We start from the raw sequence: 20653 nt of genomic DNA on the forward strand, positions 1-20653 counted from the left end.
AATTAAGAGAGAAAGGAAAAATTGTTTTCAAAAGAAACTGTAATTGGGCAGCCGGAGTGGCTCAGCAGTTTAGCACCGCCTCCTGCCCAGGGCCTGATCCTGGAGACCCGGGATAGAGTCCCTTGCTGGGCTCCCTGCTTGGAGCCTGCTTCTCCCTCTGCCTGTGTCTCTGCCTGCCTCTGTCTCTCTCTGTCCCTCATGAATAAATAAATAAAATCTTAAAAAAAAAAAAAAAAAGAGGGCAGCCCTGGTGGCACAGAGGTTTAGCGCCGCCTGCAGCCCAGGGCGTGATCCTGGAGACCTGGGATCGAGTCCCATGTCAGGCTCTCTGTATGGTGCCTGCTTCTCCCTCTACCTGTGTCTCTGCCTCTCTCTCTGTCTCTATGAATAAATAAATAAAATCTTAAAAAAATAAAAATAAAAAAATAAAAAAATTGTAATTAAGATTACAGAGAGCCTAGTTTGGAGGCTGGATAAACCAACAGTTATTATTTTTTTTAATCAAAGATTTTTATTTATTTATTTATGAGAGACACAGAGAGAGGCCAGGACATACAAGGAGAAGCAGGCTCCTCGCAGGGAGCCAGATGCAGCTTGATTTCGGGGCTCTATCCCTGGACAGGGATCACACCCTAAGCCAAAGGCAGACAGATGCTCAACCACAGAGTCACCCAGATGTCCCCAAACAGTTATTATATTAAGAAAAAAAAATGTTAACTCTGAAATAATTTTGTGTCCCCTACAGTTGAACAAGTAAATATACTGTAGATAATGAGATCCAGATTTCTCACTAACTACAAAAGAAATTACAAAAAAAGGGAAGAAGACTAGAATGAACCCTGTGGTATAGGACAAGAATTAGAAGTATCAGTATGAACTCATAATTTTTAATACCCTATATATACAGACAGGTAAGTCCAGAACTAAACATGAACATGTGTGTGCAAATGGACTAGCACATATAGTAGATTCATGATACATGTGTCTGCTGACAAGGCCTAGAAATAATGGTACTTGAGGAGCAATAAGCATATCTAGTGTTCAAATACTGATTTCTAAATACCATTCTTGAATAAAAGAACTCTGGGGGCACCTGGGTGGCTCAGTTGGTTGAGAGTCTGTCTGCCTTTGGCTCAACTCATGATCTCAGGGTCCTGGGACAGAGTCCTGAAATAGAGCCCTGCGTTAGGCTCCTGCCTTGGGAGGGACTCTGTTTCTTCCTCTGCTGCCTTCCCACCCTGCCCACTCATGCTCTCTCTCTGTCAAGGAAATAAATAAAAATCTTAAAAGAAAAAAAAAAAAACCTTTAAAAAAAATGTTTCTTGGAGAAGTGGCTGATTCCAAAGCTGGGACAAATAAAATAAAAGACAAGTAAGTCTTCAACAACTTATAGTGTTAAAAAATAAGAAAATGATCTAAAAAGAGGGCATATCTAAAGGACATAAGCAGTCAACCTAAGGAGCCAAGATAAGCAAGCTCTACACTGAGTTTTAAGGTATGAGTAGGAATCTGCCAAGTAAACTGTATTCAACAACATATCTGAAGTCCAAGAATCATGAAATTGAATTCATTGCATAAAAACTACATGTAATTTGAGACCCGTGAGCCATATGGCACAAAAGGTCAAATGATAAAGAATGAGGGTGAAACAGAGGGATCATATGACAAGCTAAGGAATTTGAACTTTCCTCAACAGATGACAAATCTACAGAAGGGTTTTAACAGGAGAGCAACATAAAGAGGTAATAAGCATCTTCAAAAGCTTCCTCATGGGTACTTTAAATGATTAAGATTAAATGTTTATTTGCTAAAATATATCTGGTGTTCTATAATGGGCAAAATATTATAAATGGAGAGATTTAATGAAAACACAAAACAGGTCAATCATAAATCTTGAGGTTGTCCAAAAGACACTATTCTAAATGCTTCCTGTGAAAGCGGAAAAAAAATTGTAACTGGAATTCTTAATTATCAGAGAAGCATTAGGAGCCTCAGCTTGACTGCTACCCAGGCAGGAGTCAGTTCATTTTAATGATTAAGGATGCAGGGGCTAGCAGTAAGGGGTTCCTTTCTCAAACAGGCATATCCTTCATCTTATAAAAATCTCAGCTAGTGCTAAGTCCTGCTTCTTCTTTGTTCTATCTAAAAAACAGTCCAACGGGTTTAGAAGTCCTTGTCCATTTGCACTGTACCGTGCCCAAGGCACAAAAAGCTGCCTGTAATTCTAGTTATCTCCTGGGGTAGCAATTATTACTTTTATTAGGGCTGTGGTTAAAAAGCTCATAGTTTTTTAATGGTCTTTCCCTGTTGCTCCCATAAACCAGTTCTTTTCGATGTATAATTTTGCAGAAAATAGGGTATTTTTTTTTTCCAGAAACACAAGTAGAAATGTCTCCATTTTACAACCTGGTGTCACCTGTAGAAGGGTTGGAACATTAACAACTTACCAATTCACTTTAAAAGAAGTACAGCCTCAATTTAATCAAATAGTATACATTAGAATATTAAGGAATAAAACTTTATATTATTTTAAGGTAACCTAAAATAGTAACATAAAATGTGCCCTAAAAGGTATTAAAGGTGGGGACGCCTGGGTGGCTCAGTAGTTGAGCACCTGCCTTCGGCCCAGGACATGATCCTAGAGTCCCAGGATCAAGTCCCACATCAGGCTCCCTGCATGAAGCCTGTCTCTGTCTCTGTCTCTCTCTGGTCTCTCATGAATAAATAAAATCTTTTTTTTAAAAAAAAAGGTGGTAAGGGTGGCTATGAAATGCATAATGACAAGCAAAGACAAAACTCTATTTACCTAATTAAGCAAGCAATTTTAAATAGCAGTACTTCTTGGCTATCACTGAGACACATTTATATGTAAATATACTACACTGTGACACTCACTCATATCTACATATTTTTTTTCAGAAAGAAAAAGAATAGCAGCATTTAGGAAACTAAAATAAAACCACAATTTATTAATGAGAGAACTTACTGACATAAACCAGTACTCTTAATTAAATGTAATAGTAACAAATTATTTTAGTCCTTGTAGGTAATAATTTTTAGTTGTATTTTATTTTTGCATTTATTCACAGCCAGAAGAGCTAAAAAGTAATTTGAGAACTCTGTCTATATTGTAGATAAAGGATTAGGAAACTTTTCTATAAAAGGCCAGGAAATATTTTAGTGATATTTAGTAAGTACTTTAGGGTTTGTGGGCACATATCTTCTGTTTTTTTAAACCATCTTTTAAAAATGGACATTTTCAGTACAGGAGCTATACAAAACCAAGCCACAGGTCAGATCTGGCCCTGCACTCCAGTTTGCTGATCTCTTCTACGATATGTAGATGAATGAGAACAAGACTAGAACATTTCTAACAGCTTTGAGACCATAACAATAATCAAACCAAGGCCAATAATGTGATGAACTAGAAACTTGCAATAGTACTATTCACATTAACAGTTAACATAACAAAATTATAAATTCTATGTACTATAGCTTTTAATTAAAAAAAAAACCTTTGTGGGATCCCTGGGTGGCGCAGCAGTTTGGCGCCTGTCTTTGGCCCGGGGCGCGATCATGGAGACCCGGGATCGAATCCCACATCGGGCTCCCGGCGTATGGAGCCTGCTTCTCCCTCTGCCTGTGTCTCTGCCTCTCTCTCTCTCTCTCTCTCTGTGACTATCATAAGTAAATAAAAAAAAAAATAAAAAAATAAAAAAAATAAAAAATAAAAAAAACCTTTGTTCTTCAACAGAGTTGTTCTCATCATTAGTATTACAGAATAGAGGTCTTGGGTATAACAACATTTTTTAAACTACAGCATTTATTTATTTATTTAAACTTCAGTATTTAAAAAATATATATATTTACATCAAAATTAAGAATTGCTGTTCAAACAGACACAAATGCATAGCTAACATGAGCATTATCTGTGGAATCACTACTGAGATTATATAAGGAATAACTGCACATCAACACGTTGGTTTTAAAAAGGTTAAAAGATACACAAGTAATTTATGAGATAAAGGACTGACAATTATATGAAAAAAGTTTGACATCATTAATTATAAAATTTTTAAAAACTATTACCTTACATCAATGGAATTGGTAAGACTTAGAGAATGAATAATAGGAAAGTTGAGTAAGAACATGGAGAGAGACACGATCTCTAATGCACTCAACTGTTAACAAGAGGTTATAACATTTACAGCCATTCTGGAGATCAGTAATACTTTACTAATGTATCTTCTTTTTTTTTTTAATTTTTATTTATTTATGATAGTCACACACACAGAGAGAGGCAGAGACACAGGCAGAGGGAGAAGCAGGCTCCATGCACCGGGAGCCCGACGTGGGATTCGATCCCGGGTCTCCAGGATCGCGCCCTGGGCCAAAGGCAGGCGCCAAACCGCTGCGCCACCCAGGGATCCCCTAATGTATCTTCTAAGTCAGAAGTCCCACGTATAAGTGTATATTTAGAGGAAACCCTTGTCTGAACACACATGGGACATGTCTGAAGATATTCAACATCAGTGTTTAACTACATTCAACACAGTACTCTTGGTAGCAGGTTGCTGATGTGGCCTAGGAATCCAACACAAGGAGGAATAAGTAAAACTACTAGATAGATCCTATGGAACACTGTGATGGAATGAGCTAATTTACATATATCAGAATAGATACAAAACAATGTTGAGTGAAAAGAAGTAAAAAAAAAATGACATCTATATTATACTATTTCTAATTTATACACATGTACGTTAAATTAATAGCCTGCAAGAGCTTATAGTAAAAACATGACAGTAGCTGTCTATTAGGGAAAGAGAAAATGAGACTGAAATGAAAAGGGGGAAAATATCATAAAATAACTAGATGAAGTCTTTCTGTTGACTACTAATGACAATAAGTGATGAACCAAGCAGGATTATTAGCTGAGCTATATGTACTTGAAAAAATAGCAAATAAAATTATATAAGCCACATTTTACGTTGTCTTATAAAGAGACAATGTAAGAGATTTAAATTGCTAAATTTAGTATTTACTTATATGCTTATAAAATTATTCTAGAAAAACCATATTCTGTCCTGTTCCTCACACTCTATACCCTTTTCTCCCTAACCATCATTACCTACCCTAAAAACATACAGTGTGACTTACTTCTCTACATCCTCCCAAAAGTTTTTGATTTAATTAAAATCAGAATACACTCATGGAACCACAGCACATAAACATCACTCATTATGCACAAGAGACATAAAAAAAAGTTTAGCATTCTATTAGAAAATTATTTTATACTGTATTTTAATTAAAGATAATTTTTACAAAAAATAAAAAAATAAAGATAATTTTTACTATTAACCATTTCACACTGTAGTATGATAAACACCACAAGAGGGAGCTTTAGGGACAAATGCTCTATTAAACACTGACTGATGAATGCAGAACATGGACACAGTGACATATACATGAAGAAGACCAAAGAAGAAAGGATTGTTAAGTTTTACTTGAGCAAACACAGCATACAAACCTAGATACATGAAAACAGCCTATGAACACAGCACAAATTCTAAATAACTAAAAATATTACCAGAGTGATTATTAGATTATAGTGATTATTATTATTATAGGAGAGTCAGATTAGGATTATCAGGAAGAACTTTCCAAATGAGGTAAAATCTGAGTTGAGCTTGGAAGAATACAGAATGCTGATGAAGACAGTATGATTTATAAAAGCATCACATGGGTGACATGAATAGAGGTAAAGAGAAAAGAAAATCAACTTAATTAAAAATAAACATCTTGATAAGATATAAAACAAGACAAAATCAGAGAGGGAGACAAATCATAAGAGACTCAATCACAGGAAACAAACTGAGGGTCACTGGAGAGGAGGAGGGTTGGGGGATGGGGTCACTGGGTGATGGGACGTTAAGGAGGGCACGTGATATGATGAGCACCAGGTGCTGTATTAGACTGATGAATCACTAACCTCTATCTCTGAAACCACTAATACATTATATGTTAATTAACTGAATGTAAACAAAAAATGTTTTACAAAGTTAATTTTTTACAAAGTTAAAAAAAAGGTATTTTTGTTAAGAAATACGATTAGATATATAAGCACACTGGAAGGTTATAAAAACCACACAAAAAATATCTAGTTTGCTGTCAACATAATTAACATTTAGAAAGTCTGATACATGTAAGTTACCCTCCAGATCCAACAGGGAAACAAAAAAATAAAAAATAAAAAAATAAAAATAAAATGATTCTCCCCATCAGGAATTACTGCCAGAAATTATATATAGTATACTTACAGAGAAAAAGGTGAGAGATATAAATTTTGAAACAAAAATAAATCAACATCATAACTGGCTGTGAGGTTAAAACTACTGAATCTATTAATTATAATGTGAATTGTTCAACAGGTAAAGTACACAATAGATGATGGCCTTAAATTTACTCGATATGGTTGATGCAGATAGGGTTGGTAGCAGACAGTATAACATAAACTTCTTACCTCATTTTTTTAAAGGAAAAATACAGAAATAATGGTGATGGACATAATATTCATGTACCTTTAATTCATATTTTGTGTCCTATTCTTCACCTGGATCATTTTGCACATGAACTAGTTTTAATTGATAGCAATTACCTGTCACCATTCTATGGGGAGATATATAAGTTATCTGTATCTGTATGTCCCTTATATTTGCCACATCTAGTACTATATAAGAAATAAAGCACTGTGCAGCTAGATGAATGATCAGTAAAAAAAAAAAAAAAAAAAAAAGTTTTATTTTGTTTAAGTCACTACACAGCAAAACTAAATTTATCTTTGTTTAAAACTATAAAGTCGAGATTTGAAGTTTCTTTTATTTTTGTTTTTAAAAACTAGCATTTTTCTTTTTTTACTTATTACTTACTTCATCCATCTTCATACATGTGCCAAAATCTGCTAACTTTAGATGTCCATGTTTATCCAAGAGCATGTTGTCAGGCTTTACATCTCTGTGAATTAAGCCCATGGAGTGTATGGCATCCAGAGCAAGAACAACTTCAGCAGTATAGAATTTGGCCCATTTTTCAGGCACGTCATAGTTACTCATAAGGTTTACAAGATCTCCACCAGGCATGTACTCCATTACCATGTACAGATACTTATCATCTTGAAAAGCACAAAAGAGCTGTAAAACAAAACAAGAAGAGAAAAAAAAAGTTTTTAGGAAAGAAAGAAAATCAAAAGTTTAAATGGGACAAAATCCAAAACAATTATTACTATTGAAAAATACAAGGTATTTTACAACCAAAAGAATTTTGGTTGAATTTTATGAAATCTTTGATTTTAGATTTGGACATCCCTAATGGAAAACAGGTATGAGACAAAACTTTTTATATGGTTACTTCTGCATGCTGACAAAATATACACAAGTGAATCATTTTCTTTCTTAGAAAACACAAGAATCTATTTAAATAGAGATATTTTAAAAGAGAAACAGAATGAGGGACATAAAAGGTGAAAGAATGACAGAAGAATTCATAGTTTTTATTTTTTTTAATTTATTTATGATAGTCACAGAGAGAGAGAGAGAGAGAGAGAAAGAGAGAGAGAGGCAGAGACACAGGCAGAGGGAGAAGCAGGCTCCATGCACCGGGAGCCCGAAGTGGGATTCGATCCCGGATCTCCAGGATTGCGCCCTGGGCCAAAGGCAGGCGCCAACCCGCTGCGCCACCCAGGGATCCCGAATTCATAGTTTTAAAAAAAAAACAGCTTTCTGAAAACCAAGCTACTGCACGTAATTTACAAAGAAGAAAGCTGAAGAGGTAGGAGCAGTTGAGAAAAATTTAAATGATACCACATTCAATGGCTGTAAGCAGAGGGAGTAAGCACCAGAGCACTGTACAAGAGTGAGTCCCTGGTGAACACATCTACAACAGGGCCTGTTCCTCTCCTATCCCCTATCATCTTGTTAATAAGCAGCAAGGGGCAGTGCTACTGGAACCCAGACTAAAGCAGTGACATTGGGACCAGAGAAAAAACACCAAGCTAAATTGCTACTGACCCCCCCCCCAGATGCATAGGAACCACAAATTTATAAGTTATTTGTACATTCCCCCCAACATATCTCAAACCACACCCTTGAAGCAAGCAATGCAAACAGGAAAGGTTTCTACAAACTCATAGGGAAAACAGAACAAAACCAAGAACTTACACTCAAATAAAAAGAATCCCTACAAATCAGTTATTTTAAATCAACAGATGAAGAATTAAGCAGGTATTTCACAAAAAAAAAAAGATATTCAAAGATGAAAAGGTATGAAATGTCATTAGAGAAAGATGAATTTAAACTACTCTGAGACACCGATCTGCATGCACAAAAATGACCAAAAATTTTAAAACTGATAATACCAAGTGCTGACAAGGACCAAGGGAACTTATAAACTAAACTTCTATAACCACATTGAAAAAGAAGCTGTCACCACCTACTGAGATTGATTTAAGTACCCCAAAATGCCATTCCTAGGAATAAACCCAACAGAAATAAGTACAAGAACACTTACATTATTTGTAACAAAATTTTGAAATATACCAACAAATTATGGTAAATACATATAATGGAATAAAACACAGCAATGAAATTAATAAATTATAGCAATGTAGATCACTCATGCCAATATAATGTTGAACAAAAAAGCTAGATACAAAAGAAGAGAGATATTCAGTGATACCACATATAAAGTTCAATAAGAAAAAAAAAAAAGTTCAATAAGCAGGAAAACTATAGGCCCTGAGTGCTGATTTAGGTGGTACACTCAAAAGAAAAGCCAGGAAATGATTACCAATAAAGGCAGAAGAGTGGCTATTCTGGGAGGAACATATAAATGCAGTGATTGGGAAAGAGTACAAGAGAACCTCTGGACTTATTATGGCAATGTTTATTTTTTGACCTGGGTAGTGAATACATGGGTGTTTGCTTTGTGATAAATCTTTCTGCACTTGTTTTACGTATTTATGTGTATATCATAAATAAAATCATTTTTTTTAAAAAAAGCATGATAAAACTAAAGCAGAACTCAAGAAGAAACTTTATAACTTCAAATGCATTTATAGGTATCTCTCTTTATCCTTTCACTATCCAATATTTAAAAAGATACCTGCATTGGAAAATAAAGACAACAAAAATTAGGCACATAAAGAAACTAGAAAAGAACAATATAAACCCACGAAAACAAAGCTAAGAAATTTTTTTAAAAGAAGAAAATAATTAAAAAGAAAAGCAAAAAAAAAGGTGTTATTTTGTAAATAAACAAAAAAATCTTAACACTAAAAAATTTACATAGACTCAACAGATAAATAAAAACTTGAATTAGTCAAAAATCAAGTGGGAAAATAAGAGGTTGATAGAAGATCTAATCAGGAAAGAAATGGAGGGATTGAGTACAGTAAAACAATACACTGAGTTTTAGGACAGCAGCTATCTTTCAGAAGGAAAAAAGGGAGAAAAGACTGGGTAGGAGTACATCAAGTATTTCAAGGATTCTTGTAATGTTTTCAAAATTAAAAGATTAAAATTAACAATGGAAAAATGTTAAAATTTGCTAAATGTATGTAAGACAAAGAACGTTTCCAGATGGCTTATTTATTAGGCAAGCAAGAACAGATATTTACCAATGGTGAATTTAGTTGTGTTTGATTGCATCAGCTGAAGAAATTCGTCTAGAGAAAACTCAACGCAAGACTGTCTTTCAAAAACAGCTGCTCAAAGAGTTGAGGACACTGGTGGCAATATCAGTAGTCAATTTAAAAACAAGGCGAATAATTTTGAGTGGTTTTCCTCGGCTCTTGATGAGCCAACAGATGTTACTAATACCATGCAGTCATTACCCGTTACTGGAGAAGTGCCAAGTTTGATGTGAGTAAAGAATTAGCCCCTATAAACAGTCTGCACAGATGAACTACAGGCAAAAACAGTTTCAAAGAAGTTGAGAAAACACTAATTGAGTACAACCTGAGCTAGAATTTGGTAAGGTGTGTTAACAAACGATGGTGGTAAAAATATATGTGGAACAGAAAAAGGCTTCACTGGATTAATTTACAAAGCTTGTGAAAATGTGTGATACTTAAAATCTGTTTATTCTCTGTAATACCGATCAATAAGTACTCAGTGGAAAATATATTTGAATCTCTCGTGTAATAAATAAATGAGCAGTATTAATGGTTGCTATTTGCTCTTGTGGACTTAACAACTATCATTATCTGTTCTGTGAATTTTTTGTCAGAAATAGATGCTGAATATCCTCACTCTACCACACAGCAGTTCAGTGGCTTGGCACTGGTAAAATTTCATTGCAATCTTAGAGCTGAGAATGAAATCTGTCCGATCAAGACCACTCTCAACTACTACTATGGAACACTGAAAGGCTTTCTAAATTAGTTTTAGTAGCAGGCTTGATAACTTTCTTAATTAACATTTCTTAATTAATACAACCTAAAATGACAAGGTAAATAGCACTTATATGCAAAACTTACACTTTTTAAAAATTTATTTATTTATTTTAGAGAGAGAGTAGGTGCAAGCAAAAGAGAGCACGCAAAGGGGAAAGAGCAGAAGGAGAAGGAGAGAGAACCCCAAGCAGACTCCCCACTGAACATGGAGCTGGAGGCAGGGCTCAATCCTATCATCCTGAGATCATGACCCCAGCCAAAACCTAGAGTCAACGCTTAACTGACTGAGCCAAGGCACCCCATAAAATTTAAATTTTTAATGACAACATCAAACATCAAACTTTTTATGCTTTCCATGCTATCAAAATCAGAAGTGAGATTTCCACTTCTATACAAACTGGCAATGGATGTATTTTCTGAGCTCAAACTACAGTCCCACAGTTCCAACAGCATTTTTCTGACCTGAATGTAAGTGTAAAGCAAATATCCATGTTTCAAAAATCCATTAAACTCTGCCATTGAGAGGGTCTAGTTAAGAGTCTGCCTTTGGCTCAGGTTATGATCCCAGGGTCCTGGGATCAAGCCCTGAGTCAGGCTCTCTGCTCAGCAGGGAGTCTGCGTCTTCCTCTCCTCCTGCCTGGTGGGGGGGGGGGGAAGGAAGGAAGGAAGGATGGAAGGAAGGAAGGAAGGAAGGGAGGGAGGGAGGGAGACAGACAGACAGACATCAGTGAAAAGACTGGCCCCCTACCAAATACCAAAATATATGAAAAACTACAGAAATTTAAACAATGTTATTTTAGTGCAGGAAGAAATAACAAATCAAATTAATAGAACAGAGTTAAAAGAAATTCATGTGTATATGGTAAGTTAGTATATGATAATAAAGAACATTTCATTTACTTCATGGGAAAAAGACAGGCTTTTCTATAAACAGCATTGGGAAAAATGGCTGCCTATTTGGGAAAAACAAATCTTACTTCATATAAAAATATAAGTTCCTAATGACTCAGACTCCTGCCCCTCCCAAAATTAAAATATAAAAAAGTGAAAGTATAAAAGAATGTTTTCATAATACTGGGCTAGAGAAGGTATTCCCCAGCAAGAATCAAAATATAGTATAAACAGAATTGATTAGATCTATATTTAAAAACTCAGTAAGGAACAGACAAATATCAGTCCAAGAGAATAGATTTCCAACATATGTAACACAGGATTAATATACAAGGTCTATCAGTATTCTAATAAATAAATTTTTAAAAAGCAAAACAACACATAGAAAAATGGGATAAGCAATGAAGGAATACAAATTACTAACAAGCATATGAAGTGTCCTGAACCTCAGAATTAACCAAGAAAATGCAACCTAGCACAGTAACATCTTTTTTTACTTGAGGATGCAACCAACAAAAATTTTAAATAACTACAATATCCAGTATCGGCTAAAAATGTAGTGAAATAAAAATGATAAACAATTAGAGTAATATAGACTTGTTAAAATCTTTTTTCTTTTTTTTTTAAATCTTTTTTCTACACAGCAATTTGGCACTATCAAAATGTCAAATGTGCACACTATATGACCTAGTAGATCCAATGCTAGGAATCTATTCTAAGGAAATATTCACATGCGTATAAAAGATGGACCTAAAGCACAATTAATCCACCATGTCAAGGACAGAAAATGTACAAGATTGGTCTGGAACATCCCATTATATCAGAGAGTAAGTATCAAAGGCTGCTACATCTATGTCCAAAGGACTCAGGAACCAACCTGAACAGGATGTCATTTGCCAAAGGTGTCACAATTTGAGCATCAATAAGATACTCAAAGGACTAAAACACATCAAAATATGTTTTAAGTCTGTTAAGTTCAACTGGTAACTCCCCCTAAAACTGTTCACCTTTAAGGATAAAAGGAAATTAATTCCTTACTTTGAAAACTAGTAAACACATGGAAAGAATAATTTATCCTGTCCCTCTGTGAATTGTACTACTGGGTAACCAAATAGTAAATGGGGAATATTTTCTTTATAGAAATATTCCAGTCACTATAATAAAAAAGGATGACTCAGGGTTAGGGTGTAAGGAATGACTAAATTGGAATTTCACCATTTTTAAAATCCCTAATAAATTAATGGACCTGGGATTTATGCACAAATAGCTAGTAAAATAACAGAGAATTAAGCAGACATTAGCTTCCTAATAGAACAAAACACTACCCGTGAAGTTGTCCTGACACTCTCCCAAAAATCACACCTGATTCTGATCCTCTATCTCCAGTTAGCAACTCAAAAAATACAAACAAGAGAGGAACACGTTAAACTACACAAGGATGTAATCAGCAAAAGCCAGGTTTCTTCAACAAATAAACTCATGAGACAAAAAGGAAAACAGGAAGGAAACTAGATTGAGAGGATTAAAGAAGATACCTAAACTTAAATTTTAAAAAAAGCTAAAAGTAGGGATGCGTGGGTGGCTCATGGGTTGAGCTCCTGCCTTTGGCTCAGGGCGTGGTCCCAGAGTTCTGGGATGGAGTCCGCCATCAGGCTCCCTGTGGGGAGCCTGCTTCTCCCTCTGCCTATGTCTCTCTCTGTGTCTCTCTCATAAATAAACTCTTTACAAAAAAAAAAAAAATCTAAAAGTAAACTGGAAGTATTCAAGGGTACACACCTACTTGGGTATATGAAACTGTACAGAAAAGTAAGGAGGTGTTCACCATGAAAGTATGGACATTAGAAAAACAGGCAATACAGCAAACTGAATATAATAGATGGCTTTAAAAAAAGTCTTCTCTATCAGTAAATAAGTTTTTTAAATGCGCCAATATTCATCTATGGAATTCAAATCACACTAAGAATGTATCTTATGTGTCAAATACGATAGGTCAAAAATTTATGTTGTATCATAATTTATGTAAGAAAGATAAGAGCCATCTCCAAAAAGAGTACTGTAACAAAGTATGAGGGCCTTCATCCGTTTAAATATTGAACAGTCACAAAAAAATAAGCACTGAGATTTGGTAAACTGTTAGGAATAATCTACCAAAATTGATTACAGGCATATCCTATAACCCATTAATTTCACTGCAAGGTACAGATCCCTAACACAAATGTGTGAACATATGTACCAAAATCCATGTGAAAGAATTCATAGCAGCATTATTCACAATAGCCAAAAAATAGAAACAACCTAGGTGCCTATTAATTGATGAACAAATAAAATGTGGGATATCTATACAACAGACGATTATTCAGACATAAAAAGAAATGAAGGGCTGATACATGCTATACCATGAATGAATACTGAAAACATTATGCTAAATGAAAGAAGATATCACAAAAGATCACATATTGTATGATCCCATTTACACGAAATACCCTTAATAGGCAAATCCACATACACAGAAAGCAGATTAGTGGTTGCCAGGAGTTGAAGTCAGGGAGGATTAGAGAATAAATGCCAATTGATTCTGGGTTTCTTTTTTGAGGCACCAAAATGTTCTATAAATATATTGAAGCTTTAAAAATATACTAATATAAATACAGTGAAACTCTATAAATATATTGAAAAATCACTAAATTAAATCAATAAATAGAAATAAGTCAGTCATTTTGACAAGTTTCCCCACAAAGTTATACATTTCAAACATACAAATACAATGATGGTGCATGGAATATCCTTTACCATAGAGATAAACAAATGAAAACCAGAATTATAATGTTATTTTTTCAATTTACAATGTTTCACTGTTGACAGGCTTCTAAAGATCCATTAACTCTTTATCTCAATGAAGACTTTATAAAGGTCCACTTAGCCGAATTAAAGATCAAATACATCAGTGTATGAAACTATAAACTAGAAAAGGCAATGATTCTTTACTATGAAAGCAATTTAAAGCTAAAAGTGGAATAATTTATTACCACCATTCCTTAATTAAATTATCATGATATATAATTTGCTACAAAAACCTTAGTTTTAGCTACACATATCAGAACTTTTATTCACTAGCAACAATAAAAAAAATTAAGTAGAGAGAAAGCACTGGGGCTCAACATCATTAAAAAAGTAATAGTGAACTTTTAAATTGCATAGTCATCTATGTGGCAAATTTTTTACCTGCAAATTGCCTTCCACAAGCAAGATTATCAAACCCTCAAATCATTTAAGGTAACATTCTGAACATGCATTGGTACATCTCTAATCTTATGATATTTGTTCAAAAATGTGTGCAGAATTAGGTATTAGTATAAATACACCTTCAGAGAAGCAAAGTTATTGAGGGGTATAATTGAAAGGGACGTAAGATACAACCATAAATTCCTTACTTTACAGTCAAGAGGCTGAATTAGGAAGCACAATACTGTCTTATAGGTAATATATAAATGACTATGGGAAAATTTTCAAAATTTTTATTGTAGGAAGTTTTGGGTTTTTTGAGACAGGCTTATTATTGTTCCTATTATGTAAATCACAAGAGAGTGTAGGCAGGGAATAGCAGCATACTGGTAACCAATCAAATTGTTCATAAAGGAATTTTTTAAAAGTTGCAAATACTTGCTTTCATACACCATTTAAGTATTACATGTCATGTCTATATGACATACTATTTAGGAACATTAAACAAGTATATTGAATCCAAGCTTAGTAAAAATGACTGCGTTGTTACTATGTGAGTTATAGGACTTTATGAATGATAAACACAATAAAGGGAAATAAACTGAGCACTGGGTGTTGTTATACTATATGTTGGCAAATTGAATTTTAATTAAAAAAGGGGGGGGAAATAAATTTGTAAAAGTCTGTGTGCTTACCTGAACCACCCAGGGACTGTTGGCAAAGGCCATAATATCTCTCTCTTCCCAGAAAAAAGCAGAATCTGATCTTTTTATCATTTCAAACTTACTAAGAAGCTTCATAGCATACACCTTCTGTGATGCCTTATGACGAACCTGCAGATTTTTTAAAACATGAAAATAATTTTGTGAGAGAAAGGTAAACAATGGATCATACTATATTCTATTATTAAGATTTTAGTTATTAAAAAAAAGATTTTAGTTATAAAACAAAATGATGTTTAGCTAACAAAAAGTAAAAGCATAACACTTTTAATGGGAAAAAAATAAGAGGAAATTCCCAACAGCCTAAATATTTCATGAAATACACAATACCTTTAAATGCTAGGTTCCATGAATTCATAAAGCTTCATTCCTTTATGGTAATTAAGCTACCCAATTTTAAGAACAGATACAGCCAAATGAGAAACTTTCAAGGTATGTACATGTATTGCTCACTATCTGAACAGAAGAACCTAGCAAATTCACATATCAAGGGACATTTGTGATTTTGCTAAGTCATCTTTATTTCTTTCAAAGTATCCTATTTAAAAGGTCTTTTTTAAGGAAAAAAAACTACCAACAATATGATTATTTGATCAATTCTTATCTTCCTTATTAGATTGTAACTTCTACAAGGACAAAAACTTATCTTTCTTTGACCATCATTTTATTTTTATTTTTTTTTTTAGAGATCTATTTATTTATTCATTCAGAGAGAGAGAGAGGCAGAGAGAGAAGCGGGCTCCATGCAGGGAGCCCGACGTGGGACTCGATCCCGGGTCTCCAGGATCATGCCCGGGGCTGCCCTGACCATCATTTTAATCCTAGATATACCAAACAGCAAACTCCACCACAGAGCAATAAATACCTAATGATTATAATAGTTAATGTTTACTAAATAATTAATAAAAAATAGTGACTGCTAGCATTTATATTTGGATATCTAACAGGACATGCAAAACTGAATTCCAAATCTTTACCTCTGAATTTATTCCTTTACATAAGTCTTCCTCATTTTAGTAAATGGCATCTTCATTCTTAGTTAGTTGCTCTGGCTAAAAATCTTTGGCTCCTCTTTTTCTCTCACACAGCTCATCAAACTCAGCAGCAAATCATTTCAGTCCTACCTTCAAATAGTTTCAGAATCCAATCGTCTCTAACTACCTCCTCAGATAACCCTGGGGTCTACATCTTTTATTTCCATTACCTACAATAATCTAAACTGGCTTCCCTGCTATGACTCTTGCCTCCCCACGTGTGGTGATCCTTCAAAAACATAAACCATTTCCTGCCACTCCTGTTATAAACCCCAATAGTTTCATCTCTGCACAAGTTATTCTCTCGCCTGGAATCAGCCCTCACTTCCTTCAGATCCCTGCTCAGATGTTATCTTCTAAGTGAGGCCTACTATGATCAAGCTATTGCTTGATTTACATAGACTCTGCTGCCCACACATTCCCTATTCCATTCTTTCTTCCTTGCTTTTGCTTCACTGTACTTATTACCATCTTACACCTTATTTTTTACTTTTATTTTATTATCTCTTGCACTAGAAATCAAGCCCAATGAAGGAAAAGATTTTTGTGCTTTGTTCACTGCTTAATCCATAGTGCCTAGTAAAGTGCTTGGTACACAACCACCTTTGAATAAATATTTGCTAAAACAATGAATTTACTTGTGGGTGCTTACTATATACCAGGCACAGTGTGTTTTCATAAATGCATTATTTAATCTTCATCACAATCCTAATGAAGTGTTATTTCCCCATGTTACAAATAAGAAATTTGAGGCACAGAGAAATGAACTTGCTGAGGGTCACAGAGCGAGTAGAAATGAAGATGTAAAGGTACAGTAGTCTGGGGCACCTGGGTGGTGCAGCTGGTTTTGTCTGACTCTTGGTTTTAGCTCAGGTCGTGATCTCAGCGTCATGAGATTGAGTCCTATGTCAGGTTCTGTGCTCAGTACAGAGTGCTAAAGATTCTCCCTTTCCCTCTTCCTCTGCCCCTCCCAGTGCCCACCTTCTCTCTCTTTCTCTCTCTCTCTCTCCCTGTCCCTCAAATAGATACAAATTTTAAAAACAAAGGTACAGTAGTCTGCATCCAGAACCCATGCTAGTACTCACTTATCTAGGTTATTTCTACACATGTGTAGCCACAATTAGGATGCTTTCCCCAGAACAGAGTCAGATTACATTGGTCAGCAGTGTCACCCATTCAGTTACTGCTCCTTTTTACTCAGAAGTATGCCATTATTTGTACAAATTAAATGGTCATCCTGCTGAGGGTTAGATGAAAGAAGACGCAATTGAGCTCCTGACGAAAATCTACAGATATCTAAGTGATCTAGCCTACAACCACCTTCCCAATTTAAATCTTGTCATTTTTTTCCCCTTGTTCATACTTCAACCATACTTACCACCTTCTTTCAATTCCTCTAATATACCTTTTCTCGGTATCTTTACAGGTACAGGGAAGGTTAACAGAAAATAAATCACAGTCCCTGACTTCACCTTTCCCTCAAAGAGACTAGCTCTGTCATTCAGCCAAAATATAAACTTCTCAAGGGAGTGATCACTCTATCCAAAGTAGGAACTCGTTCTCTACCTCAGAACTCCATTTGCTTTTCTCCTAGCAAATACCATAACTTGTGATTTTTTTAATGTTGTTTCCTTGGCTTTATTGTGTATCTCTCACATTAGAATGTAAGCTCAATAAAGGTAGGGATTACCCATGCCTATTTTATTCTCCAGTACATCATCAGTGTCAAATACAATGCCAACACTGGCAATTAAAATAGACACTCACTAAATATTTGATGAACAAATTAATGTCTGTGAAAAAAAAACTTTTTTATTGATCACTCGCCAAACTATTAATTTCCAGTTTTAAGAAAAATCCAACTGCTAATATTTCTACTTATCTCTCATCAAGTACTGTTCACATATAAAATCAGTACTTATGCTGATGAAAATAAGGTAAACCAAAGGAATGCTCATGTTCTCTCCGAGAAGATATGTAAGAACTATCATACTTTACAGATCAGACACTATATAACAAAATTTTAGAAAATCACACAAGTGCTGTATGTACCTTTTTACCAAAGAGAGACTTTTTCTCCTAACAAATCCCAGGTTAAGAATTTTATTTGTTGAATCACTCACAAAAAAGACAGAAAAAGTCTTAGCATGAAACAATAAAGACATGTACTCCAAATCATCCATTTTTGGCTATGAGACAGTAATGGACACCAGCTAGCCCTCACATTGTAAGTAATAATCAAAATGGTAAAATATATGAAGAGTTTTCAGGCTTGGTAATTTGGGCAGCACAAGACTATAATCCCTGAGAGAAGAAAAATTCCCCAAGTCAACCTCATAATTGCCCAGACACTCTGCTTGAAGGCATTATCCCAACCAGCATACAAGTGATCATCTAAGCTAAGTAAGGTGGTCCTGCTGAATCAAGGAGGCAGGGATCAGAATTCAAGACAGATGAGGCAGCTGGACTATGCTGGGCAAGAAAGAGGAAATATAAGTAGCTATGTAAAAGGTCTCTAAAAGTATCATGTGAGTCTTCGGCCAAGGGCTGAACTATCCAAAGAGAAAGTACCCAAAGTTTACTACGGAGTAACTGCTCTGGGGTTGGTAACAAAACAGAGACACTGGAGGTTAAACAGCATTAGAAAAACAATCAATTTCCAGCCAAACAAGAATGGAGAAACCTTGCTATTTCCTGGGCATTCAAATGAGACATCTTAGGAGAAAGAACAGAAAGAACCATGGCTAAAAGCATGGTACTTGAGCAATACCTAACAAAACCTAACAAATCCCTTAAATATCAAAAGGGGAACAGAGTTTGGAGGATCAGTTCTACCAGTTAAAAGGACCTGGGAAACAACTGGTCTTTTTGCACGAAGTATAAAATTCAGTGTGCACAAGTTAAGGATGATCATCAGGTGATTGGACAGATTATTAGAATGAAAATCAACATGTCAATAAAAAGTAACAAACTAACAAAAAATCTCTATCATAGATCTCCAAGGACAAGTATGTATTCTAAAAATTATTTATTAGTCACAAAAGGAAAGTGTGGCTCATCATCAAAGAAAAAGAGCAGTCAATAGAAAACCACCCCAAAACATTGGACGTATAGCTAACAAATACTTCAAATATCTCTTGTAAATATGTTCAAAGAACTAAAGGAAAATATGTTAAAGAAAATAAGGAAAAAGTAGTCACAATGAGTGAACAGAGGAGAATATCAACAGAGAAATACAAACTATAAAAAAGAAACTGGATTTCCATAACTGAAAAATAACAAAAATGAAAAATTCATTAGAAACTAGGCTTAATTAAGTAATGGAGACAGGGACACCTAGGTGGCTTAGCAGATGAGCGTCTGCCTTTGGCTCAGGGCATGATCCCGGGTCTGGGGATCAAGTCCTGCATCAGGCTCCCTGTGAGGAGCCTGCTTCTCCCTCTGCCTATGTTTCTGCCTCTCTCTCTCTGTGTCTCTCATGAATAAATAAATAAATAAATAAAATCTTTAAAAATAAAGGATGGATACAGAAGAGAAGTCTGTAAACCTGAAGACAAATCAAATCTGAAGAATAAGGAGAAAAATGACAAAATGGAAAAAACAAACAAAAAAAAAAAAAAAAACAGAGACTCAAGGGCCTGAAAAACAATTTTAAAAGTATAAAACATGAGTAAATATAAAGAGACTAAACACTCCAACTCATAGGCAGAAATTATCAGAATTTATCAAAAAAGCAAAACTTTATCTCATATATTTTATATATGAAGACCAAACAGACTAAAAATCAAAAGACAAAAAAAAGATTTACCACACAAACAGCAAGGATAAGAAAACTGACAACGCAATATTAGTTAACAGATAAAATAGACTTCAAAGCAAAGAAAAAAGGGGGATAAACTCAGATAAAAGGAGCATAATTTTCACTAGTAAGGCATAAAAATTCTAAAGATGTATGCATCTAATAAATGAGCTTTAAAATTCGTGAATCAAAAAGTGACAGAACTAAAGATAGAAACAGACAAATCCATAATTTCAGATGGAAATTTTAACATTCTCTCTCAGTATGTGATATAATAAACAAAATATTGCTGTGGATATAAAGAAAATACAGTCCAGAAGGAAAACTGCCTGATCAATTAATGATTGATACTATATATTATATAAATCATATATCAATAAGATATATCACTTATTGGTTATTATATCAATAAGTTACATCACTTCTCATTTTAAAGTATGTTACAATCTGAAGTATATCTGTAAGCTTTAATTTTACATTAAAAAAAAGCCTATATGCAAAGGGTCAATGTTATGATGAGGGTCACAGATTCTATTTA

The 20653-nt window shown here is 34.6% G+C and overlaps 1 protein-coding gene across 4 annotated transcripts in view; it reads right to left on the reverse strand.

The window, feature by feature from the left end:
* Nucleotides 1-20653, reverse strand: part of ROCK2 (Rho associated coiled-coil containing protein kinase 2) — a 144120-nt gene that overhangs the window by 47378 nt on the left and 76089 nt on the right. For all 4 annotated transcript variants that reach the window (XR_008664714.1, XM_055327197.1, XM_055327198.1 and 1 more), the window contains exons 4-5: nt 15256-15393; nt 6927-7187 (exon numbers count right to left, since the gene is read on the reverse strand). Coding sequence is in view for 3 of the 4 variants with exons in the window: in XM_055327197.1 (XP_055183172.1) it covers nt 6927-7187; nt 15256-15393 (399 nt within the window). In the remaining variant the exon portion in view is untranslated. The remainder of the gene's footprint in view (nt 1-6926; nt 7188-15255; nt 15394-20653) is intronic.

The sequence above is a fragment of the Nyctereutes procyonoides genome, unplaced genomic scaffold (genome assembly GCF_905146905.1).
Source record: "Nyctereutes procyonoides isolate TBG_1078 unplaced genomic scaffold, NYPRO_anot_genome, whole genome shotgun sequence".
NCBI classification, from domain to species: Eukaryota; Metazoa; Chordata; class Mammalia; order Carnivora; family Canidae; genus Nyctereutes; species Nyctereutes procyonoides.